General features: G+C 48.3%; 8 protein-coding genes across 8 annotated transcripts; 3 read left to right on the plus strand and 5 right to left on the minus strand.

The window, feature by feature from the left end:
• Positions 1 to 348: 348 nt before the first annotated feature.
• EDB82DRAFT_17292 (uncharacterized protein) lies at positions 349 to 4,681 on the plus strand. Its single transcript, XM_025731746.2, has 2 exons — positions 349 to 3,532; positions 3,580 to 4,681. The coding sequence occupies exons 1-2, from the start codon at positions 466 to 468 to the stop codon at positions 4,578 to 4,580; spliced, it is 4,068 nt and encodes a 1,355-aa protein (XP_025590740.1). The 5' UTR covers positions 349 to 465; the 3' UTR covers positions 4,581 to 4,681.
• A 309-nt stretch (positions 4,682 to 4,990) lies between these two features.
• Positions 4,991 to 6,561, plus strand: EDB82DRAFT_16925 (uncharacterized protein). The gene has a single exon (XM_025731745.2). The coding sequence runs from the start codon at positions 5,400 to 5,402 to the stop codon at positions 6,318 to 6,320; it is 921 nt and encodes a 306-aa protein (XP_025590739.1). The 5' UTR covers positions 4,991 to 5,399; the 3' UTR covers positions 6,321 to 6,561.
• Positions 6,442 to 7,368, minus strand: EDB82DRAFT_470258 (S-adenosyl-L-methionine-dependent methyltransferase; the record flags this gene model as incomplete). Its single annotated transcript, XM_025731744.1, has 2 exons — positions 6,442 to 6,789; positions 6,871 to 7,368. 2 exons carry the CDS (start codon positions 7,366 to 7,368, stop codon positions 6,442 to 6,444), a joined length of 846 nt encoding a protein of 281 aa, XP_025590738.1.
• Positions 7,369 to 8,038: 670 nt separating this feature from the next.
• EDB82DRAFT_16914 (uncharacterized protein) lies at positions 8,039 to 10,278 on the minus strand. Its single transcript, XM_025731742.2, has one exon. It carries the CDS (start codon positions 10,165 to 10,167, stop codon positions 8,326 to 8,328), a length of 1,842 nt encoding a protein of 613 aa, XP_025590737.1. The 5' UTR covers positions 10,168 to 10,278; the 3' UTR covers positions 8,039 to 8,325.
• Positions 10,279 to 11,052: 774 nt separating this feature from the next.
• On the minus strand, positions 11,053 to 12,565 carry EDB82DRAFT_519502 (uncharacterized protein; the record flags this gene model as incomplete). The annotated part of the gene is made up of 2 exons (XM_025731740.2): positions 11,053 to 11,110; positions 12,375 to 12,565. The coding sequence occupies 2 exons, from the start codon at positions 12,563 to 12,565 to the stop codon at positions 11,053 to 11,055; spliced, it is 249 nt and encodes an 82-aa protein (XP_025590735.2).
• Positions 12,566 to 15,278: 2,713 nt separating this feature from the next.
• Positions 15,279 to 16,758, plus strand: EDB82DRAFT_17239 (uncharacterized protein). Its single transcript, XM_025731739.2, has 3 exons — positions 15,279 to 15,714; positions 15,775 to 16,011; positions 16,060 to 16,758. Exons 1-3 carry the CDS (start codon positions 15,490 to 15,492, stop codon positions 16,465 to 16,467), a joined length of 870 nt encoding a protein of 289 aa, XP_025590734.1. The 5' UTR covers positions 15,279 to 15,489; the 3' UTR covers positions 16,468 to 16,758.
• Positions 16,759 to 16,967: 209 nt separating this feature from the next.
• On the minus strand, positions 16,968 to 19,649 carry EDB82DRAFT_17609 (uncharacterized protein). The gene is made up of 6 exons (XM_025731738.2): positions 18,515 to 19,649; positions 18,231 to 18,454; positions 18,046 to 18,179; positions 17,743 to 17,992; positions 17,212 to 17,691; positions 16,968 to 17,162 (listed from the first exon to the last, which is right to left on the minus strand). Exons 1-6 carry the CDS (start codon positions 19,306 to 19,308, stop codon positions 17,011 to 17,013), a joined length of 2,034 nt encoding a protein of 677 aa, XP_025590733.1. The 5' UTR covers positions 19,309 to 19,649; the 3' UTR covers positions 16,968 to 17,010.
• A 1,957-nt stretch (positions 19,650 to 21,606) lies between these two features.
• EDB82DRAFT_16882 (INO80 complex, subunit Ies4) lies at positions 21,607 to 22,823 on the minus strand. The gene is made up of 2 exons (XM_025731737.2): positions 22,170 to 22,823; positions 21,607 to 22,114 (listed from the first exon to the last, which is right to left on the minus strand). The coding sequence occupies exons 1-2, from the start codon at positions 22,586 to 22,588 to the stop codon at positions 21,706 to 21,708; spliced, it is 828 nt and encodes a 275-aa protein (XP_025590732.1). The 5' UTR covers positions 22,589 to 22,823; the 3' UTR covers positions 21,607 to 21,705.
• Positions 22,824 to 23,284: the final 461 nt, after the last annotated feature.

The following is a 23,284-nucleotide window of genomic DNA, read 5'->3' on the forward strand; positions in this document are numbered from 1 at the left end:
TCAAAACGCCAGTTGTCTGCGTTCCCTCAAGTTGTAAGTCAATGCCGGTTTCAAATCACTCCCGTTGACACATATACTACATTCTACCATGAGTTGAATATGCATTGCGCCTGGCCCAATCGCATTGTTGTTTCTGCAAAGTTAGAGAGCTAATAAATTTATGCGTAGCCATGATACGATCCATGAACAAAACGGCAAGCTTAGTGGCATTGAGACTATTCTCTTCGAGCCACCAACTTTTGTGAACTTTTGAGATCTTTGATATTCTATCCAGTATAGTTCTATCTATAGGTTTGTTCTCATTCTACATCCCTGGAAACATTTGCAATAACTGATCACATACTCTAGAACACAATACTGCGCCGACACGGGTTATCTTGAGCAGGGCACAGCACTGGACCTGCGTCGAGTTACGCAAGTGAACAGCAATTTTTTTCTTCCACGGCAGTATCTTAGATCTTCACCATGGGCGTTTGGGAGACAGATGATGAGTATCTGAGCGGGCCGGCTGCTACTTCGCTGCCGACCCCTTTGGATACTCCCTACCGAACACCTTCAAGGACATCAAAAAAGTCACGGCGCTCTGTCACACCACCAGGACCAGATTCTTCTCCTCCTCAACTACCGAATGATATGGGCTCCAAAAGATCATCCAGGAATGTCACAACCGATGAAACGATCAGCATACTGGACCCTCGACGATTTACTCCCACCTTGCATGCCAACTTAGTATCCGAGATTTTGAACCTTCGTCGAGATCAGGACGAGAAAACTCGACAGATTGAAGCACTCGAAGCATCTCTGCACGCGATAAAAGAGGAGAAGGACTCGCTGAAACAGAACCTCACCGAAACAGGCAAGGAAAGCAGATCTCTCAAGCGACAACTTTCTCTCCTGGAAGGTGGATCTTCCTCAGCACTAAGAGAGTTGGCCCGCGAGAAGGAAGATGCTGTTGAATCTGTCGCTGATACAAGAAAGCGACTGGAAACTCTTCAAAAGAAGCTTCGAGTCCAAGAAGAGGATTCGGTCAGAGTCCACAATCTATGGGCTCAAGAGAAGGAAGGTTGGGAGAACGAACGACGGAAGTTCGAACATCGGCTTCACGTCGCGGAAAATCGCCTACAAATTGTTCTCAACGAAGTCGCCGCATACCAACAAACCCAGTCGAAGAACACACATGCTGGGGCGATTCCTGGTCATGATAGCGAAGCTGAGGAAAGTGGTCGCGAGAACGATGGTGCAAGCATCAGAACTATGAGCATGACCAATAGTGTTCGGTTTTCCGTGACAAGTGGCATTGGAGTGTTGAGAATGAATGGGAACACCTTGGCTGATGAACTGAACTTTGACGATGAGGACGAGCAAAGTGACTTCGACAATGGCCGGGAAAGCGCCATGTCAAACTACGCACCGTCTTTCCATGCACGAAATCTCAGCCGAGACAGCCCAGTAAAGCGATTCCATGCTCGAAATCAGAGCTTGGAGAGTATCAAGAGGACAGGAAGCGTAACTCGCGGCCGACTTTTTATGAACGATCCCGTACCAGAAGCTTTGGAGGATGAGGAGAATGAGAATGCGACTCTTTCTGTTGTCACAGCGCCCAAAGTTTCGTACGTCGACAGTGGGATTCAATACTCGCCACCACCTTCGCCTAAGCTGTCTCCTGTGAAACCTGCGACACCCGAGCGTCTGAATCGTACCAAACCCTCAGAAGTTGAGTGTTCACCTAGAGATGGCGAGATTGAAGCCAACCAGCGCCGCAAGCGTGTTCGCCCATTCAGTTTCGAACCTTTAGCGACTCGTGAGGTTATGGTCTCAACTGCTGTTCAAACGAGCGAAGAGCCATTAATACCCCCCATGACGCCCAAATCGCCTACTCGCCCACCTCCACCACCTCCAGTACAGCCTCCCGTGGTAGAAAAGCCTCTTATGGTTGCGTCCTTTACGCAGACTGATAGTCCACCTACTCACCCATCTCCTGCAGCACCCAGTCGCTTGCCATCCCCTCCCCCACTTGCAATTCCAAGTATTAGCGTTCACCCCCCAAGCAGTCGCCCCAGCACACCCAGAGAACCTCGGTTACCTGTTCTTCATAAAGACTTTGGCTGCCAAGTCAAGTTATCTGAGCCAACATCAAAATCAACAGCTGAAGTAGCCGTACAAACAGAAGGCATTCAGACAGACAAGCGAATGGCTTTACTTCCCGCTCATCTTCAGCCATCTGCTATTTCCTCGCGGCCTTCTTCGCCCAACCCGTCTGGCATTGACGTAACAAAGAACTTTACACCGGTCCCCGGCAACGTGCCGCCACGAAACCCGCGTCGATTGGGTAGGCAGAGCTTCAGCGACCAACCCTCATCCCCGATATCCTTACCTGAGGAGGACTCGTTTCATGATATATATCCAGGAGGCAACGATGATGGCCCCCTTTCTAGCCAAAGAGCTCCAATGAGACGACCACCTCGTTTTAGTAGTCTTTTCGCTGGGTTTGATGGTGGAAGCTCTGACGAAGCGGATGAGTTTGGCGATGCCGATTTGAGTGATTTGGAGTATCGAACGGCATTATCTGCGCCTCGACCCAAGTCCATTTCGAGTCGTTTTGGCAAGCGTAGCTCAACTGGAACCACAACCACCATCGGTACCATCCCAACATCTCCTGAGCAGATTATGGTGCGTCAAGGACCTCGAGTTACCACAGAGTTTCACCAACCCTTCACGGTCAAATCTGGAAAAGGTTTGGAGAAGAGCCCTGTTGCCATGCCACCCAATCGAGCCAGCGTCATGCGCAAAGCAGCCATGATACAAAGTGGTATTGCTAGTCACCAGGGCCGGCCAAGGAGCCCCAGCCTGACCGACACCAAAACTCCTCCCCCATTCCCTATTCCTACCAGAGCTAGCTCTAGAAACGTTCCAACAAGCACGAGTGCTCCTAGTGATGGCCAGAGAAGTCCAACGCGGGGCGATTTCTTCCAGCGTCGTGGATCAGGCCGCATCCATCGGGCTGGCAGTGTTCGAAAAGTCCGTTCTGCCGCTGCATTACCCCGCCATCAACGACATCGCAAGCAAGATAGCCGGTCAACTGCTCCATTGTCCCCTTCCACCGAAGCCCCTGAGAGTCCGGGCCTTCCTCCCCTGCCTAAGAACGACATTACAACTCCTCGCGCTCGTGCTCACCATAGTGGTCAGTACAGGCACCAGCACAAGCTCTCCACTAATACGGACAACACCTTCAATACCTACAATACTGGAAACACACTCAATACATCCAGTACCGACCCACCTTCCACGCAGAGCGCTGCCCAAAACACGAGTGTAGTGGACGCTATTGCTCAGACCATGGTTGGCGAGTGGATGTTCAAGTATGTTCGCAGAAGAAAGTCTTTTGGTATGCCCGAAAACAACGGCAAGGATGATACTGGCAACGATCGCCACAAAAGATGGGTTTGGCTCGCCCCTTATGAGCGAGCTATTCTGTGGAGCAGCAAGCAGCCAGCCTCCGGAAGCGCCCTCATGGGCAAGGCTGGTCGAAAATGTAAGTGACTTTAGTTCTGTTCATGAGAATACCGCTAACGAATACAGTGACAATCCAATCCGTACTCGATGTTAAGGATGACAACCCTCCACCAAAGGGGGTGGCATCAATTTTCAACCGATCCATTTTAATTTTGACACCGCAAAGGGCTTTGAAGTTCACAGCCGACTCTGCTGAACGACATTACATCTGGTTAACAGCCTTATCTTTCCTCGCACACTCGTCTCAAGCCGTTCCTGAAAACATCTTAGCGCCGCCAGCAGTCCAAAATACACCGATGCCTGAGTTTGAAGCACCCCAACCAAAGTTGAAGCGTGGTGGTATAAGAGACTCAATCCGCCTTGCCAAGGGACGCACGGTTGGTCGTGCTGTACCACCCAGTGTTCCCAGTATCCCCAGCATTCCAAGTGTGCCATCTTCACAGGTGGGGGACATGACGAACTTCCCAACGATTGAACCTGCTGGAGGATTCACAAGTCGAGATGATTCGATAGATGCAGCACAACCCCCATTGATACCACGCTTCCATGATCGCAACCAAGCCGCGGCTCATGGTCGCAAGCGGAGCAACACAGGTGGCCATGTACCACCACCACTTTCTTTCCGAGGGTTCTCTGGTCCTATCACGGGTCACCAGTCGACCAACAGCACCACCGATCAGAGTATTGGGACGGCAGATTCTGATATCTACCAGTCACACACATCAAGTAACGGAGCATGGGCAATGAGCCAAACGGGCTCACACCAAGCATCAGAAGCTTCATCTCATGCAGGCAACTTCTTTGATGCTATCGGTACCGTGCGAATGGAGGCTTTCATTAGCCCATTGGCATTCTCTCAAATCAACAACTATCCTAACGAACAAGACCAATTCCGGCACTCACTTCGAAGGCGAAGCAAGGAACAACGAAGACGAAGAAGTCGAAGCCGACACCGAGATAGCTACAATTCTCGCAGCACCCGTACAACAAACGACGACTACTATTACGGAAGTAGAACAGCTGGAGAGGAAGACTTCTTCCGCGATGACCCTTTCAAGGGATTCTAGTATATACATTACATGATTTCACAGTAGCCACGACGGCAATCATTACTTTCATTATTTTTCTTTGTTTTCTTTCTCAATCACCTTGGATAAGGAAGAGTCACAGGCGGATATTATACCCTTTTCTATATAACAATTTTGGGATGGGTTGAGGGCGGCCTCAGAGCTGGCCGGCACTCGCTATGGAGTTTAGGTTTCTTTCTTTTACTGAAATGATGTTACAGTCATCAAAAAGTTGGAAGGATACATAGGCCCTTCCGTCATTGCTCTGGTCAGAGGTTTGTCACAACCCTGGCGAAGAAGATTTTTGCCTACAGCGAAAGTTGCTGCAAGGCCACACATAAGTTCGATCCTGCCCCGAAGGCCAGGTACAGTTGGACTTGAAGAATTAGATAGTAAAAATATAAATGAAGACCAGGCATGGCCTGTTTCAATACAAACACTCCTGTCCATTGCTGTAGACGCCGCTCACAGACTGAGCCATAGGACTTGATGTCAAAGTATCCTGTACCTTGTATGTAAGTTGGATTTCTCTGATATGTACATGGCTGAGTCCCACCACATATGGTGTATTGTATGAAGTAAAGCTGTCAGTAGAATCAACGTCATCTTTAATTTAATAAATGCCCCACTGATGAGTTTTCCCACTACCCCGCGGTTTGCTGCACAGCTCTCCAAGCTTCAATGCTTTCTGAACAAAGTTCTTCCTCTTTGGCTTCCTGACGACCGGGCCAATTCTTTCCAGGTCTCCACGATTTACCCTATTAAAGTCTTAAATTTCACCGAGGCTTGTACTACCTCTGACGATATCACGAGCCCATCATGGACAACCCCGCACCCATAGAAACCCTTGAGCAGATCCAGACGCGGCACCGCCGTGAGCTAAAGGATCTGCAGGGTCGCATAACAGGAAAGAAGAAGAACGCTACCAAAAAGACTCGGAAGGGCGTCAATGATGAGTGTGCAGAGATGGAACGTCAGCTGAGAGACAAGCAAGCCGCTGAGATCGCTGCCTTGAACCCGAGCGAGAGCACGAACAATGACAACGACAACGACAACAAGGAAGACGATGCCGTTCCCCAGGTGGAGGACAAGCCAGAGGAGGATAGGCTTGTCAAAGAGGCTCAAAAACCTAGCCTTTCGCAACCAGTAGAACATCAACAGCAACCTGGGAAGAAACGCAATCGCCAGAAGGAGAGAATGGCTCGACGGGCTGCTGAGCAAGAAGCCGAGGCACAGCGCGCAGAGGATGAAGCATCCAGCATGACGAATTACCGGGCAAAAGAGAGCGAATATATGAAGACGATGTTTGAAAAGCACGGCCTGGTAGAGCAGGACATTGCACCGGATGGACATTGTCTGTTTTCCGCGGTTGCTGATCAATTGGGACAAAACGAAATTCCGCTTAGTGATGGAACTACACAAGAGCCGGCTTATAAGACAGTACGACGGGTTGCTTCGAATTACATGCTGGAGCACGGAGACGATTTTGCTCCGTTCCTTGAAGAAGATCTCGAAGGCTATGCTCGCAAGATGAAGGATACTGCTGAATGGGGAGGACAGCTCGAGCTCATGGCACTGGCACGACAGTACAAGGCAGAGATTCGAGTGGTGCAAGATGGACGCATGGAACGCATTGGCGAGGAAGAAGGGACCAAGTCGGGAAAGACACTATGGCTGGCATACTACAGGCACGGCTACGGATTGGGAGAGCATTATAACTCTCTTCGAAAAGCATCATGATGGGAAGGAAAACAGAAGATCGCTTTTTTTCTTTTGTGTACAACGGCGACAAATCATATGCGACGGCTGTTTGGTATCGAGACGTAAAAGAAGCTTCGGTCACCGAGAGCACTCAGTTTGGCTATCGGCTCCACACAGAGAGGAAGTCCATCACTACGCCTTCTGGATTTGTGCCGGCCTTGTGCGTCCTTGTTGGTTTGAGAAGACTCAGTCGATGTAGGGCGTCGGCCCAAGGTTTTGAGCAGGGATCCTCGTGGACGGTACCGTCGTCGTTGTATGCAATTTCTTCGCCCGGAGCTGCCAAAAGGGCTTCGTAGAGCTCCGGAGAGACGCCCCAAGGGGGACCGTTGGCGGACATGGGTTTCGTCGAAGGGAACTCGAGGCAGATGAGACGGCCATCATGGGAAAGCAGCTCTGTCATGCGCTTGGCCCATTTTGGTCTTGCGTCTGGGGGCAGCGCGCACAGGAACTATAGAGTTAGTTAGCTTACCAGAGAAGAGCGGCAGCGCCCAGAATCTAGAAGTTCCGGGGTCAAAGGATGCAGAATTACCGTATAATCGTAGATGAGATCAAACTTGCCGTCATCACCGACACTCTTGGACCAATCTTGCTTGAAGAAATCGCCGGTGATCCAGTGAATCTTGCCCTTATCCAAGCCGTCGACAGGCTTGTAAAGACCTTCTGATTCGGCTTGTTTTTGGTTCTTGATGGCTTCCTCTTTCGCAGCAGCGCTATAGTCGAGACCCCAAACGTCGTAGCCCCACGAGCTCAAGAGCAGAACGTCATGACCACGGCCGCAGCCGGGCACTAGAGCGGTTTTCTTCTGGATAGCACCCGCAGAGTCCCGGAGAGGATGTCCGCGATGGTCTTGGTGCTGAGAGGGCGGCACAAGGTCCGGTCTTTGGGCGAGGAGGTCGTGAAGGGCGATGGAGGCGGTACCGCGATCCCAAGGTGTCAAGGCATCTTGCCAACAGCTATCCCATTTGGGACCTTGTTCCGCGAAGGGAACAGAGGAGATGCGATCCTCCAAGGGGTTTTCGGTAGCCATTGGTGTCTGGGTGAACGGTATGCCGGGATTGTAGGGCGGTGAAAAGGTGTAGGAATTAAAATTGCTCGACCCGGGACACGAATTCGAATGTTGAGATAGCGCACGTTATGGAGGTGAGGGGGAGGGTCTCTCCGGGTCGGGCGATGGACCTACGGATGGATCGATCAGTTCTGATCCAATGGTGGGGTTGTAATGACGAAATAAAGATGTTTGTGGGGGTTATAAGTCGGTATATACCGTATATACCGTAGATATTGTTTGATATTTTGTTAGACTTGATATAATCAATCTGAAGAGAGATCAAGAAGTAGTCTACATGTACTGGAGTCGAAATGTTAGAAAAGACGAAGGAGAAGAAAAGAAATAAATTTGTTCTGGTCGCGTGCTTTTTTTGTTCAGCCTTCGGAAAGAGTGACACGCTCTCCTTCGTACGAGCATCCGGAGTGCTTATCTAGCGTATACGCTAAGATAAATTGGCAGGCATAAACGGGGGTTGATATTCGAGAGCGACTTCCGTTTACTATCAAACGTTTATAAGGAAGGAACTATGCTCTGTAATACGCTGTTGAAACTGATAAAACGGTTGCCGGTTTGACATGTGAAGTAGATGGTGGGGCTTGCAAACGGTCGTACCTAATGTGTCAGTCTTAACTCTGCTGGCTTGACATGCCGATGACCAAAATCATGATCACATAATCAGATCACTACATGATTCAATAAAGTACAGATCGAGAGAGACGCAAAGAGTCAGGTCTGACCTGCATCATATGCACATGCTGTGCCACAACACAACGCACCTTGTACAGCAAGATCTGCTCACGACACCAACTAAACACCAGCATAGCTCATCGAAACTGTGCAGAAGCAGTTGGAACACTAAAATAAACATACAACTAACAGATACAGATACATACGCATACACATACTCAAATACACGAACCAACATGCGTCCTACCATCAGCTCGCCATTTCAGCCTCTCGTTTACCCGTAGCAAAACCCTCCTTGAACTTGTTCTTTCTGAGTGTCATAGCTTGGATGAGCGCGCTCCATCCTCGAGGACTTTCACCTCCCTTTGAAGCACCACCATGCCTGCCACCTCCAAGTGTCCAGAGAAATGTGGCAAAGAACTTCTCACCCTCGCCTGGCGGCTCTCGAGAATCGCTTGACTCAGGCGTACCCTCTCTGGAAAATGAATCTCGAATATTCCTCCATTTTCCAACTTTTTCCTTCGCACTTCCCATGAACCGACCCACAGTTGCGCCAGCAGATGATTCCGAGGTCTTCAAAGGCTCTGCCTCTGTCGACTTGATAGGGACATCATCCATTGCTTGAGGGACAGCAGTCTGTGCGATAGTCGAATCCATTTGAATGCTGGCGGGCCCGTTTTGTGTACCCACAGAGCCTTGGAGCCCTTGGATAGAAATGTCGAACATGCTTTTGATTCTCTTTTCTGCCTCTTGCGACACCACCATTTCTCCGTCCTCTTTCTGACCAGCCTTCAACTCATAAGCAGGCAGCTGAACAAAATCTTCCATCACTTTGAGCGTGGCAATGAGAACATCACCTGTTTGATCATAATACCATTCTTTATGACCTCCGCCACAAGATGCGCATTCGGGAACTTTGAGGTTGTGATTTCCAAGGAATATATGCGCTAGATGTTCGGCTTTCTCAGCGCCAACAAAGTCAGTCTCGGATTCATAGATGACCTTGGTGTTTTTTCCATAGCAATTTCCGGGCTGATTTTGTCTATTGACGGCATTATGTCCAGTGTATCCGATTTTGAAGACTTTTTCGTTTTTGGTGTGCTGCAAGACATATACAACGCCATGTTTCCGCAGCCTCAGAGTAGGGGGAGTGGTGAGAGCTTTTAGGATGGGCGAGCCTCTCTTCAAAGTCCCCTGTCGATACAGTCGACCTATGCCGATACCCTCAAGATTGATTGGATGATCGAGAGGGTCATCTTCAACCTCGAGGGTATTTTCTTGGCGTGCTATAACATCAGAAGCCGTCTGTTCGGCAACAGGCTTTCTATCAGGGATGACGGAGAGCCTCTCTGATATTCCCTGAAAAGAAAGCTCATCGTCCTTTGAGATGCTTTCTGCATAGGCTTGCTTGTCATTAACGGGTGACCTGTCTGAGGTTGAGTAGGTATGGCCAAGAGACAAGGTCGAAATATCTTTCGTGATGGTATTGATGTTGGAGTTGTTGTTTGCCACAGACGAGGGGGTCTTGCTAACCGCCCCGGATGAAGTGTCTGGTATAGAACTGTCAAGGATGCGAGCCGGACCCTCGATTGGAGTTCTGACTGAATCGGCTTCAGTAAGAGGAGTAGGAAAGGGTGAGGTGTCGCTGAGGCAAGAAAGATCGAATACCTCTGGCTCTGGTGTCCCCGGCTGTGATGTATCGTCTGAATCCTCTATCAAAACCCTGTTGGGCTCTTGGGCCCCAGATGGAGCCTGGGTCAAGTTGGCATCCATGCCGTGCTTCTCTTTCCACTCTTGAAATAAGGGCAGAGCGAATTTGAAGTGCTGACCACAATAAACGAGTTGAAGCAATTGCTCAACCTTTGGGTAGAAAATGGCAATATCTGGGCATGTCTTCGTCTTCTCAATATCCAACCAAAGGGCTATGGCTTCGTCTACCACGCCCGTCCGCTCACGACGACAGCGGTTATTGCTTTTTGTTCGCCATCGACATTTCTCGAAATCAGAATTTTCTTCGGATTTCGGAAAGAAGACGATGAGCTCTCTCAGCCATGTGAAAAGAAAATGCTCAGAGGCTTGAGGAGTGGCCATATTGAAAGAGACAACAGTGAAAACAAGATTGATACAGCCAACTCGACTTGACGAGAAGACGAGCCTGTCTCTACGGTCTATTAATCATTGTAAATCGGGTGGCTGATAATTCCATCTCTCAGGGGTGTTGAGAAAGGATCGCATGGGACTCGAAACTCAGCCTCGAGGATACCCAGAGGAACGTGGTGTTGGTTCGACAATTTGAGTATTCGCAGCAAGGGTATGGTGATGGATGATATGCAGTTGGTTGTGCTTTGCAGACGGAAGGATTTCCCCGGATCAAAAGAGGAAATAAACTGTCGAGAGCTGAAGAGCGTTGAAACGCCAGGGGGCCAGTGCCAAGTATATTTACGGCCGAGTCTTGAGTCTGAACTCACGTCAAAGTCTACGTCTCACAGGGCTATCGTTTTCCTTGAGGATGGTTCTTGTGGTCAAAGGTTTCAGTTTATGTAAGATAGTGTGTGTGACAACCCACGTTTCTCAACACCACCTTGTTGTCAGAAGTAGGGTTACAGTGAGTTGCAAGATCCAGATAGACACGGAGTTGACCGATACGTAGCACTGAGCCTTGCTGAATGGTTTTGCTGTGCCGTCGATGAGCTTTTGGGAGTGCGTGCGGGGGGCCTCATGTCGAGCAGGGTTAGGCTTAGGCTTGATTTGGGGGGAATCCGATAAGGAACTTTTGTGATAGATCTCGATGTTTTCTCGTTTAGTTTGTTATCTCATGACTTTGAAGAGTTGTGATGGAGGGGAGACTTGGACTTTTATGCTATTTGGTTGTAGCAGACGTCGGAAACAGAAATGTTGACTTCTCAGCTTTAGGGCAAAAAAGTAAGCAGCTAGCTACATCCTATATACGAATGAACCGACTTGCTAATGTGTTCTTTATCCTGCGGCCAACTTTTTTGATACCCGGAGGACTGCATACGAAGTAGTGCTTGTACTGTAACAGTTAGTGATTTGGTAGTCGTTGTTATTTTATCGAAATATTTATCGGTTATCAAACTGTTTCAACCGCGGCAGTTGGCTGACAGCTGAATGCGTTTAAACAGTGGAGTGTATTGTTCTTAAGTACCCAAGATGCTGGGAATGGCCACGTGCATGAGGCACCTGGAATCTACTTCAAGTGCCGAAAGTAGTATCATTTACCTCGGAAGCACGACTCATCACAATCAAGGAATTCATGTTTGTGTGTGACTGTTTATCTCATTATAGTACTGCAAAGTATCTATCTAAGCAGCTCAGCTCATCCTGGCCGTGGCATTTTCGGCCTCATAACTAATAAAACATGATCCACCCCCGTGGTATAAAAAACGTTTGCCCATCCAGTCATTCATATATGTACTAGCAGTATGAATACATGGACACACATGCATATCTCATGTCGTTGCAGAAAGTGGAGTGTGTAATGGGGGAGGGAGAGAAAACAAGAAACGAACTAAACTAATGTATGGGGATCATTCATGTGCCTTCCATTTTTGTGCCAAAACGCCGAAACACCGGATATCCGCTATTGATACCGAAATGAGAAGGAAAAGAAGAAAGCAAGACCCGAAGAATGTCAAAAAAAGCAGGATATCAAGATAGAAGATGAACCAAAATGTCTTGGTATGACGACAACGTCCGGATGCGTCGTTGTTGGTTTGGTTGCTTGCGGAGAAAAAGCCGAGAATCGGGCCAAGATGGCGGCGGTTCATTCCGGGAATATAATGTCGATATCCAAACATTCCCGGCCCGACAAGATTAAAGAGAAGCTCAAGAAAGAAACGAACCGAGCCTTTTATCGGTCGGATGAAGAGCCGAATGGGGATAGAAAGGCATGGCCCACATGAGATGCGTGCGTGGTTGTGCAGTAGTCGTAGTCGTAGTCGGAATAGAGCCGAGAAAAGATGCCCATATCCATGTCTTTTTTTTCTTGATGGGGCCACTTTCCTACCATAACCATGATAGCAATGATGATGATGCATAAGAAAGTGGTGGTTGGAGGTGAGTGATATGAGAGAGACAAAGAATGTGAATATGGCCCATGGACGTCGTGATTGGTGAGGTGGGATAAGCCAAACATGCCACTGCTGCACATCTCCCCCCCCCCAATCAAGGTCTCTCAAGTGATTCGTCGAGTTGACTTTTGGTCGAGATAGGTATGGGTTTGATCATCTTTTCCCTTTCTTTCTCTTGTTGGATTGCATAGCCTGTTGTGAATTTACAGGCCACAGTCTTCAAAATCGCGAATCATGATGGCCATCTGGGCTCGCTTGGCAGCCTCGGCAATGAGTGTAAAGTCCTGGAGGAAAGGAGCGGTTGATGGGTTGCTGCCTTGGGTGGGAGCTGGCTGAGGGACCATCTGAACAGAAGGAGACTGCTGAGCCGAAGAGTTGGAGGTTGAAGGGGCATCCATTGTTAAGAGTTTGTTGGTAGTGATGGATAGATAGTGACGGACGTATATGAAAGCGAGTGATAGATTTGAGAGTAGAGTAGAATAGAGAAAAGAAAAAAGAAGTGGGAGGAAAGTTGTGGGAGTGGGAGGGAATATGTATTCGGGAGAGGCTAGGTTATTAGGCAGCCAAGAAACAGTGACAGCACAGCAAAGCAAAGCACAGTGTTGTATGTGTGTAAGGTATGGATGGATATGCGCATGCAACTTTGGTGCAAGGTATTATGTGTATGATGGTAGGCTTATAATTAGTCTGAGCGCGTGGGGTAAAATGACGGGGGATGTCACTCTTTTTGGTTTCCTTTCTTTTGGTTTGGTCCAGGAAGAATAATCTGCCACACACACAAAGCTGAAGTGAAGTCTGCAGAGTGACGTTTCTAGGTATAAGTTGGCATAAAGATGGTGACGTTGTTTGACGATCAAACCATCTAGAATCCTTCTATTTCCTTGTTGGTGTTGTTGTTGGTGTGGACGAATTCGGCTTTAGGCTGATGCCGCAACCAAGGCGATATATACATAGGCTAGACTTTTTGTTTTTTCCCCGTCTTTTGCATCTGCGCTATAGATAAAGGGCCGAGTGCCTGGGGACGGGTTACAAGACAGCGGTCTCAGTTGATCACGGGTAGTAGTAGTAGTAGTAGTAGTAGTAGTAGTAGTAGTAGTAGTAGTAGTAGTAGTAGTAGTAGTAGTAGTAGACGGATGGAGTAAGACGGAAACGCCGAGAGTGTGGAGGAGGAGGACAAGAGTCAAGTTGAACTGACGTTAATTTATAAAAGTGGAGGATGCCGAGTTTTGGTTTGAAGAATGAGGCCGAGATATCATGCCACCATTGATCCATCTATCATATTACTTTTATCCGCAGACAAAGTAAACCCCCGATGTTGCATGCAGAACAAATGTTCCTACATATTCATTACCACTTCTAGATGTCTGCTTCTTTACTGTTACAGACTCATGTTGCACTCTACTGTACTGTAGCATGAAGTATCCATGAGTAGCTTATTACACGACAATAATCCCTCGGGCGGGTCCAAGCATAAAAAAGAAGCGCCAACGAAAACAAATAGAACATCCTTTTTTCCCCTTCTAAATCATCACTCGGCCTTATGCCTAACAACTGGGGTTACTTAAAGCTGTGGATCTGGGGTGGAAACCGATCTTGGAAGCGTTGGCCCATCACATCTCTTTAGCTCTTCTAGGTTTTTCCCGTTCTTTTTCTTTTTTCTGGCCTCTGACTTGTTCAAAAGAGAATTATGGGAACAATGAAGAGAAAAAAAAGACCCTGAAAAAGACCGAGAACTAAGTCTAGAGTTAAAGACTATTGCTGTACAGATGAGCCCTACCGGGACTTCGGGCACTTTACTCCGCTCGACTATACGCAAGATGTTTCATTCTATCTCTTCTCTTTTCTTCACCGCTCGTCTCATCATTTACGGATATTCACTAGTGACAGATTCTTTCTTATCCTTTCCCTTTATCCGTCGCGTATTTTTAATGTTATTGGGGGTTTTAGATTATTCGTAGAAGCGCCCCCCAATCATTGGACCCTGCGGGGTTATTTCTTCTCTGACCCCAAGCAACCTTCCCCAGTGATGAGCAGGATCGTCATGAATAAAAAGTCATGTTATGAGAAAAAAAGACTTTTATAGTACGAGAACCCCGTATATTGTGTCGAGGGGAAAGGAGTGATCGGCAGTCTTAATTGGTGCCTGTTGCAGATTGAGATGCAGGTATTTGGCCGTGCATATATGTATGTGTCCCTACATAGATATATCCAAATCAACAGATCATAACGTTCTAGATCACGAATAAACAGCATGATCACCACAATATCCATCAATCGTCTTTATTCTTAACTCAAACTTAGCCGGTCCGTTTTCCCTATCTTTTGTTTACTCACCACCATGCATGCCTACAGTACTTTATTAGTGAGCCTCACTTTACTAAAAGATAAGGGTCCCTTACTCATCCCAGCAACAAAAAAATGACCCTCGTCATGAAACTAGTTCATGCCCGGGTTCTTTCGGAATTCCTTTTTCCAAGCAACCGAGTTGGTGCGCTTTACTTTTCCTCCAGTGGGGATCCCGAGCTATCCCCCTTGTTAGAAAAAAGCAAATAAAAACATCACGACATGGAGATTAGAGAGAATCTGCCCATTCTCTTTGTTATTGTTCGTGCGGCTCTTTTGGACATTGGTCACCGATTATGCATGTTTGTCTCTCTGCCTTGCTTTTCGGGCCTCTGATCCGTCAAACATGTCTTTCTTGTTTGCATAAATTATTCGCCACCCCCAGGAACGTCAGCCCAGAATCGGAAGCCGTTGGAGATGAAGTGGGTTCCTCAAAATTCCCATGTCTCTTTTGTTGCGGAGACTTGAGGTTGGGGCGCTTCTGTGAGCCTACTCGGGTCGGCAAAGGGATATTCGAACCGAAAGACCTTCATTTTAAAATATATGCCGAGTCATGAATCGTGCGGTCATCTCTACTGTAGTTTAGTAATTTTCCTTCCACCTTGCCAAGAAATGACCCCTATGACATAACATACTCGGATACACTGTAAACCATGCTGCTGGTATGGAATTCCCATTCAATATTGCTCCCCTAATAGATTCCCCATCTTACTATAGAAATTAAAGACGTCTGTTCCCAATATGGAAATCTCAATGTTCTATCATAAGCTCCCCGAACTCCCGGCTCTCATGATGCCGTCCTCCGAAAAATAAGATACGTACCCCCGATCCGGGGTTTTGCCCCCCGCGCCGATCCGTCCTCCGGCCGCCCCTCCTCCAGCTCTAGCTCCAGCTTTGACGACGACGTCCAACAACAAATCCTCCCACGATCGACTCGAAGGACAACAAAGCAAAGCAAGATCCTCGACCCACGAACGCGATGACGTCCGCAGTCGAACCTGCCCAGTCCAATCGCTGGTTCGCCGTCCCTCGCCCTATTAGAAATCTCTTCAACCATTTCCCCCTCCACGTCTACGGCCCTGAAGAGCTTCCCGTGCGATCCCCCGCTACCGTGCGCCAACGACCTACACTATACGTCTTCGTGGCAGACCAAGATGCCTTGTTGGGAAAACCGAGCTACAACCCTTCATGTTTGAAATGGCAGGTGTGTTTTTCTTCTTTCCAATAATAGAGAATTTCCAATTCCTAATGTCTGTTTTGATAGACTGTGTTGAAGATCGCGGGTATCGAGTTTGACATCGTACCCTCAAATAACCACGCTTCACCCTCAGGCGCATTACCTTTTCTGTTACCATCTTCGTCGCAATCATCGAAACCTCTCACTGGCCAGAAGATCCACAAATATGCTCGTGAACATGCCGCTTATACGTTCCCCAACATCCCGTCGCCCCGCCTCGAAGCCTACCAAGCTCTTCTAACACAAAACATCCGACCAGCCTGGGTAAGTAAATCACGCCATGTTAAACAACACCTGCTAATATCACGATAGTTATACGCCATTTACCTCCTTCCGGCCAATGCCTCCCTCCTCAAGAGTCTCTACCTCCCATCCTCGATCCTCCTCCGGGCACCTCTCCACCAAACCCTCCACGCCGCCGCAACTGCTGAGATTCTCAAGACGACACGTCGCGCAACTATCACACCCTCTCAGCTTTTCACCGATGCGACCAATGCGCTGAAGGCTCTTTCCGCTCTACTAGGCGACGATAAATGGTTCTTCGGTGCCGAGGGGCCAGGCTTGTTCGATGCGGATGTATTCGCATACACATATTTGATAGATGGTGATGCGCTTGCCTGGGAGGACAACTCACTGAGCGAGTGCTTGGAGGGTTTACAAAACTTGAGGAGGCACAGAGAACGCCTCTACAAGCGGTGTTGGGGAGTAGAAAAGTCCTAAGAAGAACCGGACATCACCTTTAGACGATTGACCCGTCTTGTAATGTACTACAAGTTCGAACATGACTGTAAACATCAATGTATCATATGTATCATGAGGAGTTCCGGAAATTAAGATAAGAATGGGCGTGGATGGCACAGATTCACAGCATGATTAGAATGAGTTTCGATTTGTTCGCTGATCATCAGCAGATCTCAGCGATGTGATGGGCACCTTGAAATCCATGTTTCTTTACCTGCAAGAGGGGAGTTGACATGTCTAATCCCCTGCCATCATCTCGCCCCAAGTCCCCTAACCCGTCTATAACAGCGCTCCAGAAAACCCGTAACCTTCATACCACATGTTGGTTATTTACAACTTGGCGACACTCCCAAATAAGCTCGGCCTTATGTGAGCTTCTAGTTCGACAAGTGCGACTAGGAATAAGAAACGCGACGCGAGAAAATCCCATGCGATAGTAATACCTTCAGAACGCCGAATAGAACCTGAACCCCAACGATGCAAGGAATTCATGACGTAAAAATAGAAATTGCCTGATGGCGTCTAGTTCTGGTGTGGTTGAGGGATGCCCTCCAAAACATCGCTGACTGAAGCAAAGGCTCCTTCACCACCATCTTGACGAAGTTCCTCAAGTAGCACACTGTTCTGAGCATAAATCAACTCTAAAGCTGCCCGGGACGATTTCCCAAGAGAAACTGCTTAAAAGTTAGAGCATGGTAGCTTGAGGCAAATCAATACACTTACGCAAAATGGCTGAGTTGAGTTCTTCCGCCACGGTAACTCGTCCATTTCTATCCAAGAGATGGCTCACTTGAGGCTCTTTCAGGGGGTTCTGATATGCTGGCAAAGCCCAGATCTCATTTAGAGCTTTGTTCACTTCTGCCCGTTGGTCGTTGGCATATTCTTCTTGCAGCTTTTGGCCATATTCCAACATGCTGCGTTCAAGCTCAGCAAGTTCGGTCGCGTTTTCGCCTCCGTCGGTTTCCCACGAAGCATTCTCACTTCCGTTAAGGTCAATATCCATGATTTGGTTGCTGGCGTGCTTAATTCCCTTTGCCTCGTTTCGCATATTGAGCTGCGCCGCCTTACGCACTAGCTCGATGAATTTGCGACACCGTAGCTTAAAATAGACATGTTCATTGTCTTCTAGCACATGAGGGTAATACGCATTGGTGTATTTAAGCGCCCTGTCGATGTCTCCTTCAAGTATTGCTCTCCTTATACCTGTGTTGTTGTCAGCGAGCAACCCATATAAAAAATCTGCAGTCAACTTACGTTGGCGGTTGTTAGCATCTTCGTCTTCCCTTTCGCTCTGATACTCGGCTCCTGAAACGTTTGGATTAACATTCAGAGCTTCTTTTTGGATTCTCATATCTTCTGCAAAAGCTCGAGCTGTTTCCACATAGCCATCGTGCTGGAGGAATTGAAGAACCAAGTGCTGGATGAGCTCGGTTTCGGACTGCTCTGGTAGAATCGCTGATCCATCAGTAGCTTGGATGGCTTTGCGCACTTTATCACGCTCTTCCTATGACTGCATTAATTATGCATTGTGCAGAGAGATGGGTTACACAAGCTTACTCGCATCATGTCGTCGATATTGTAGACAAAAGGAGTCTGTCCAAAGTTGACACGGACGAACTCGCCAGGCTTCTTGAGGCCGACTGTTGGGTAAAGCTTGCCCCTAGCAGCAGAAATGTCATGGAAAGCCCATCCTGCGATCTGGTTAATTGCATTGGAGAGAACAATGATGAGCACAAACTTACCTAATTTCACGCCGTTCTTAGTGAAGAAGGCGCTGCTTTCTTTAAAGTTGACGCCACACCCAACCACGTCGTTGACATTGTAACCGGGGCCAAAATGCCTGCCAATGTTCTGTCCCGTAAAACATCTGCCATCATCACCATGATACCCCCAAGACTCGGGTTCCCAGCCAACTGGTCGTGACAACGCAGCTGTCTTTGCGCTAAATCCGATACTCACTGTGGCGCTATTTCATTTGTCAGTAGTGTATCTAAGTACAAAGACCCCAGGCAGCTTTGTCACTTACTCGTCTCGTTTGGCTGAAAGTATCTGCACCTCGAAATAGTAGATTCCGCATTGAGGGGGCATGTAATGGTCAGCACGGACTGCACAAGCCTCATGATCCCTATCGTGCTGGTTCTTAGGCCCAACGTGTTTCACGCTGAGGCCGTCTTGTTGGATCTCTATGCCTGTCATCTGATCTTCCTTGTTCCATCTGGTTGGTAGAGGTGCCAGTTCATCACTCTCTTCCACGACTGGGGGACGCTCTATCACAGTATGCGACATGCCTCGGTGTGCACCAGGAGGCAAAGGATGCTGATTGTATGATGTAGTCAAACCATGTGAAATGCCATTGGCGGAAGCACGTGTTGCTTCGCGTGTCTGGATCTTGGATTTGTGAGCTTCTTGGAGCTTCTGAACATATGTTGAGTTCTCGAGGTATGATGGAATAAAGAAGTTGTCATCGTCGTTGTTTAAGCTACTGTCGGTAGAAGCCGCCGCCTCCGAGGCCACGAGCATGCTGAAAGCTCGAGAGAAAGATGGGAGACCAGTCCTTCTGGTGCTCACACCAGTCTCGAGCCCAGAAGTGTCCATATCGATAGTGTTGGCCGGTTCGGAGCCGGGGAAGTTGAGTTCGCCGGATGCGTTGAATATCGAGGTACGGGCGGGATGGGTATAAAAGTTGGGGATATTAGCGATGGACGGGTTGTTCGGGGAAGAGAAGCGGGCGTTTCGAGTGGATGGTGAAGGCGCGATGGATGGCGATGTCGATTCGGGAAGAGCAGAGGAGCTTGAAGCTTGATATAGGGGACTTGCCATGTCCACGAAGACAGAAGCAAATACAGTGCAGTCGTCACCCAATCAACCACCCAACAGCAGAGGCAAGAGGAGAATTGCTGGGAAGGTCGAGTCCCAGTGCAGTACTAATATGTTTGTTTGTAGTGGGGTGTAGCGTTGAAGTCGGATCAGTTGTCTAGCTAAGGTACGCAGGCGCCACGAGGGTGGACGTGAGCACGAGCTTCGGATAGGTCGAGAGTTAACCGATAAGGCGAGAAGCAAAGTCGTTAAAGAAGAAAAAGTGAAAGAGGAAACACAATAACAAGTCCCAGTGATGCCAATCTATTGAAAAGTGGCTTGCAGCCAATAAGTACAGTACAGTACAGCAGTGAATGGTGCTAAGTTGGAGGAGAAGGCGGGCGGATGGTGGATGGCGGAGAGCAGTGGACGAGACGGATAGAGTGGAGGTGGCTCCCGTAAGAAGCGTCACCGTCACCAGTTGATGGCCCAGAAGATTGACAATACAAAACCAACAGAGTATCAATGTAAAGGATCTATTTCTTGATTATCAAAGAAGGAAACATCCGTTGTTAAATGACTGTCTGTTGACAAAGCTAGAAACCGAGTCATGGTTGGATCATCATCCAACGTTCTCCGTTCTCTCCTCATCAACACATGAGAGGTACGTATCATGGCAACGCAACTTGCGCTATCACTATCGCTATCAATCACGAGGGTCACTTTGCTCCCCCAGCGGGTTTAGTCTTTCAGTACTTTCTCTACCTTGTCTGTTAAGCCAGCGCTTAACAAAAAGCAGCATCAACTTAACAGTGGAGGCAATCAGCTTCCCCGCTAACCAAGCCGGACCCTCTCTAACCTGCATTGCTCCATGATCCGCTATGCAACACGCCCCAACACGACACAGTCTAGGGGGCAACAGAAAAGCCGATTGGGAGTTTTGGGCTGCATAAAATAAATGACCTAAGAGGTTGATCTGATGTGGCACAGTCTGACTTGGTAATTTTGTCTTACCCGCTCTTACTAGCCCAGTTTTTTGTAACCTCAAGGACAGTCCATCAAACTGAGACGTGATAACACGGTATTATTACGCTCTTTGGGGAGGAATAGCCTTTCTTTGGGTACCAAGTCGAATATGAATGCAAGTCAGACGGAAACGTGGTCAATGTGCCTAGAATAATACATGAACGCGAAAGAAATATGAGTTTTATTCGCTGCTACCTATCTAGTTAGGTACGTAGGTCAGGCGAGGTTATTTGCTGACTTATTCCCAAACCTCCAATGAGCGCCCCGATTTCCAATATTGGTTTTATGGTTTCAAATCTGGTTGCTGTTTATTAGCCCCCTCGCAGCATTATCCAGCCACCATCGCTCATCTCCAGACGAGACTTGTTGCGCATTATAAGCTTTGAATAATGTTGCTTGAGCCAAAGTAACAAAAGAAAAAACGAGATTGCAATGTAGCATTATACACGCTCATCTGCTGTATTAAAGCTCAAACTGTCTAAACTCAGTTTCGTCGTGATGACTAAGCCTCGGTGCTCCCTGCAACCACACCACGACATCAAGACATGACCCCGATGAGAAAGACAAACGCAAAATGTATCCACTGTCTGGCCATTGGGGCATCTCGTCACCCGAAAACTCTTCGCCAACCGCTCAAGTCAAAGAATTCCCTCACATTCGAGATGTTTTCTCACCACAAGAAGCCAAAATGTGAATGAAACTAAATTTGGCGCTTTGCATGCCACTCTTCGCATCTTGACGCTGAGCGACTTTACGGCGTGACCAAGACGAGCAACACCCAACCACCATATATTTAGGTTTCTTGAGGGATGCAAATTGCGTCAGCTATCTTAAGACCTGCCGACTGCGTAATTTCAGACTGCCAAGCAGGAAAAACTGAAATCAGCGATAATACCCAGGCTGCGACAAAACGACGTGTCAAATACTGTCAGTCAGATCAGCGCCCACCTCGTAGTTTACCGACGGAAGAATGAATTCATGTCAAAATCACACAACAAAAAGAATATGCTTCATTTTGGATTAAATAATGCAGAGTTTGGTCTGGACGGCCCTCCAAACCTGCCTAACATTTTCCTCGTCTTGCTTGTAATTGTACATTGCCTTGAGCATCGCCAAAAGTTCAATACCAATTCCTTTTCCACAGCGCTTCCTCCTCGCTGTTCCGTAACGCCAGCGACACCAGCGTCGCATTCTTGATATAAGAAAAATCCGTGGTCGAGTCTGGATCCATGACCTCGCTCAATCTCAAAACATGTTACCTGAGTGACTGACAGACCAACGAGCGTCAGTTGTATGTAAACCCAAAACGCCGGCAAATGTCGTAGGATAGTGAAAACAAACTCTGATAGCAGAGCAGAATACATAGGGAAAGTAGAGCTATGCAGCCACTGATTACTATGAGGCGGCTGTGATAGCCAAAGGTACGGGTGATGAAGCGTGGTTGCTGGGAGCACTCTGCATCTCGACGTCGTTGCCACTGTTGCTGTTGCTGGCACTATTGGCCTCTTGGCCGCTCTCCTTATTTTCCTTGGTACTGCCCTCGGCGGACGCGGCGGAGGCAGCGGTCGAATCTTCAGCACCAGATTCTGGAGCCTTCTTCTGGGGAGCAACCCAGCGAGGAATCTCCCATGCGACGCCTGTAAAGCTCTTGAGCTGGAAGCCTCCCTTGGCCCATCGGCGACAAGGCTTGCCAGAGCGATCGAGAGCGCGAAGGCCAGCATTGATGGCTCCTTGGTTTGCCTTGGGTCCTAGCTTGTGGCCTCCAGCGGGCTTGGTGCCGGAATGATCGATCGTACCGTCCTCCCTAGAATATAATTAATACAAAGCATAAAATTGGAACGCATATTGTTAGAACTTACAGGCGAGGCTTCTTCTTGGGGCCAGGCTTCCCTCGAGGCTTGGGAATACCATCATTTGTTCCGTTGGCAGTGGCGGCTGATCGCTTGACACCCTTCTTCTTTGGACCTTCGGTAGGCGGCCCCATGGCTGAAGGGGCGGGTGTTCCATCGGCAGTAGTTGCATCAGGGACAGGAGTAGCAGCGTTTGAATCTGAAGCATTGTCGCCATTTGTGACGCTGGCTGCTGGTTGAGAGCCAGAAACGGACGCGGCAGGTGAGCCGGCCTTGGATGTGATGTCTTTGACGGGAGATTCCTCTTTGATGGAGTCGGGCGCGATCAGGGCACGCAGCCTGTCGGGGGAGACTTTGCGAGTGACGATTAAAGTGGCTTTGGTGCTTGACTTGCGTCGCGCGTCGGCGGATTTGGCTGGAGGAGCCATTATAGGTTGATGATCGAGGTGAGGGAGAGAAAAAGTTGTTGGTGATGATCTAGGAATGGTTTGTTGATGACAAGTCGAGATGTTGTGGTGTGTTGCGATGGTAGAAACAGCAATAGGTGATGATGAAAGAAGAATGGGAAAGGAGCAGGTTTTGCGGAATAGGCTTGCTACGGGAGAGGCGGCAAATAACCAAACCAAAGACCCGGTGCGGTGGTGATCCCGTGGTGGTCAGGGGTGGTGGGCTTTTGGGGCTTGCGTGGAGCGATTAGTAGTGGTGGTTTTTATTAAGAGGGAGGATGTCAGCTAGAGTGGTGATAATGGCGATGGAGATGGGTTGGTGGTTAAATATGAAGGAGAAAGTAAAAGATTCAAGGGCAAAAGCCTTGTCTTGAATAGTAGCATTTTAAGTCTTGGTTCTGTTGACATTTTTGATTCTGGTGCTTGGGGCCGAAGGCGGTGCACAAGGAGTGTTAAAAAATTGGTTGGGTTTGGTTTGGTTTCCCGTGTTTCTTTGCACTCTCGCACTCTCGCTCTCTCACAAACTTGGGGATTTCAGGTCCAGGTTCAGTCAGGTCCGGGTCCAGGTCCAGGTCTGACTTGAGTTCTTACTGTAATCGGTTTAGTGCCACTCTCTTCCGCAGCGTAAGGGTACGCTTACTTCCAGCCAATAATAACCCTTGCATGTTCTTAATCTCT

The sequence above is a fragment of the Fusarium venenatum genome (genome assembly GCF_020744135.1).
Source record: "Fusarium venenatum strain MPI-CAGE-CH-0201 chromosome Unknown EDB82scaffold_1, whole genome shotgun sequence".
Taxonomy (NCBI): domain Eukaryota; kingdom Fungi; phylum Ascomycota; class Sordariomycetes; order Hypocreales; family Nectriaceae; genus Fusarium; species Fusarium venenatum.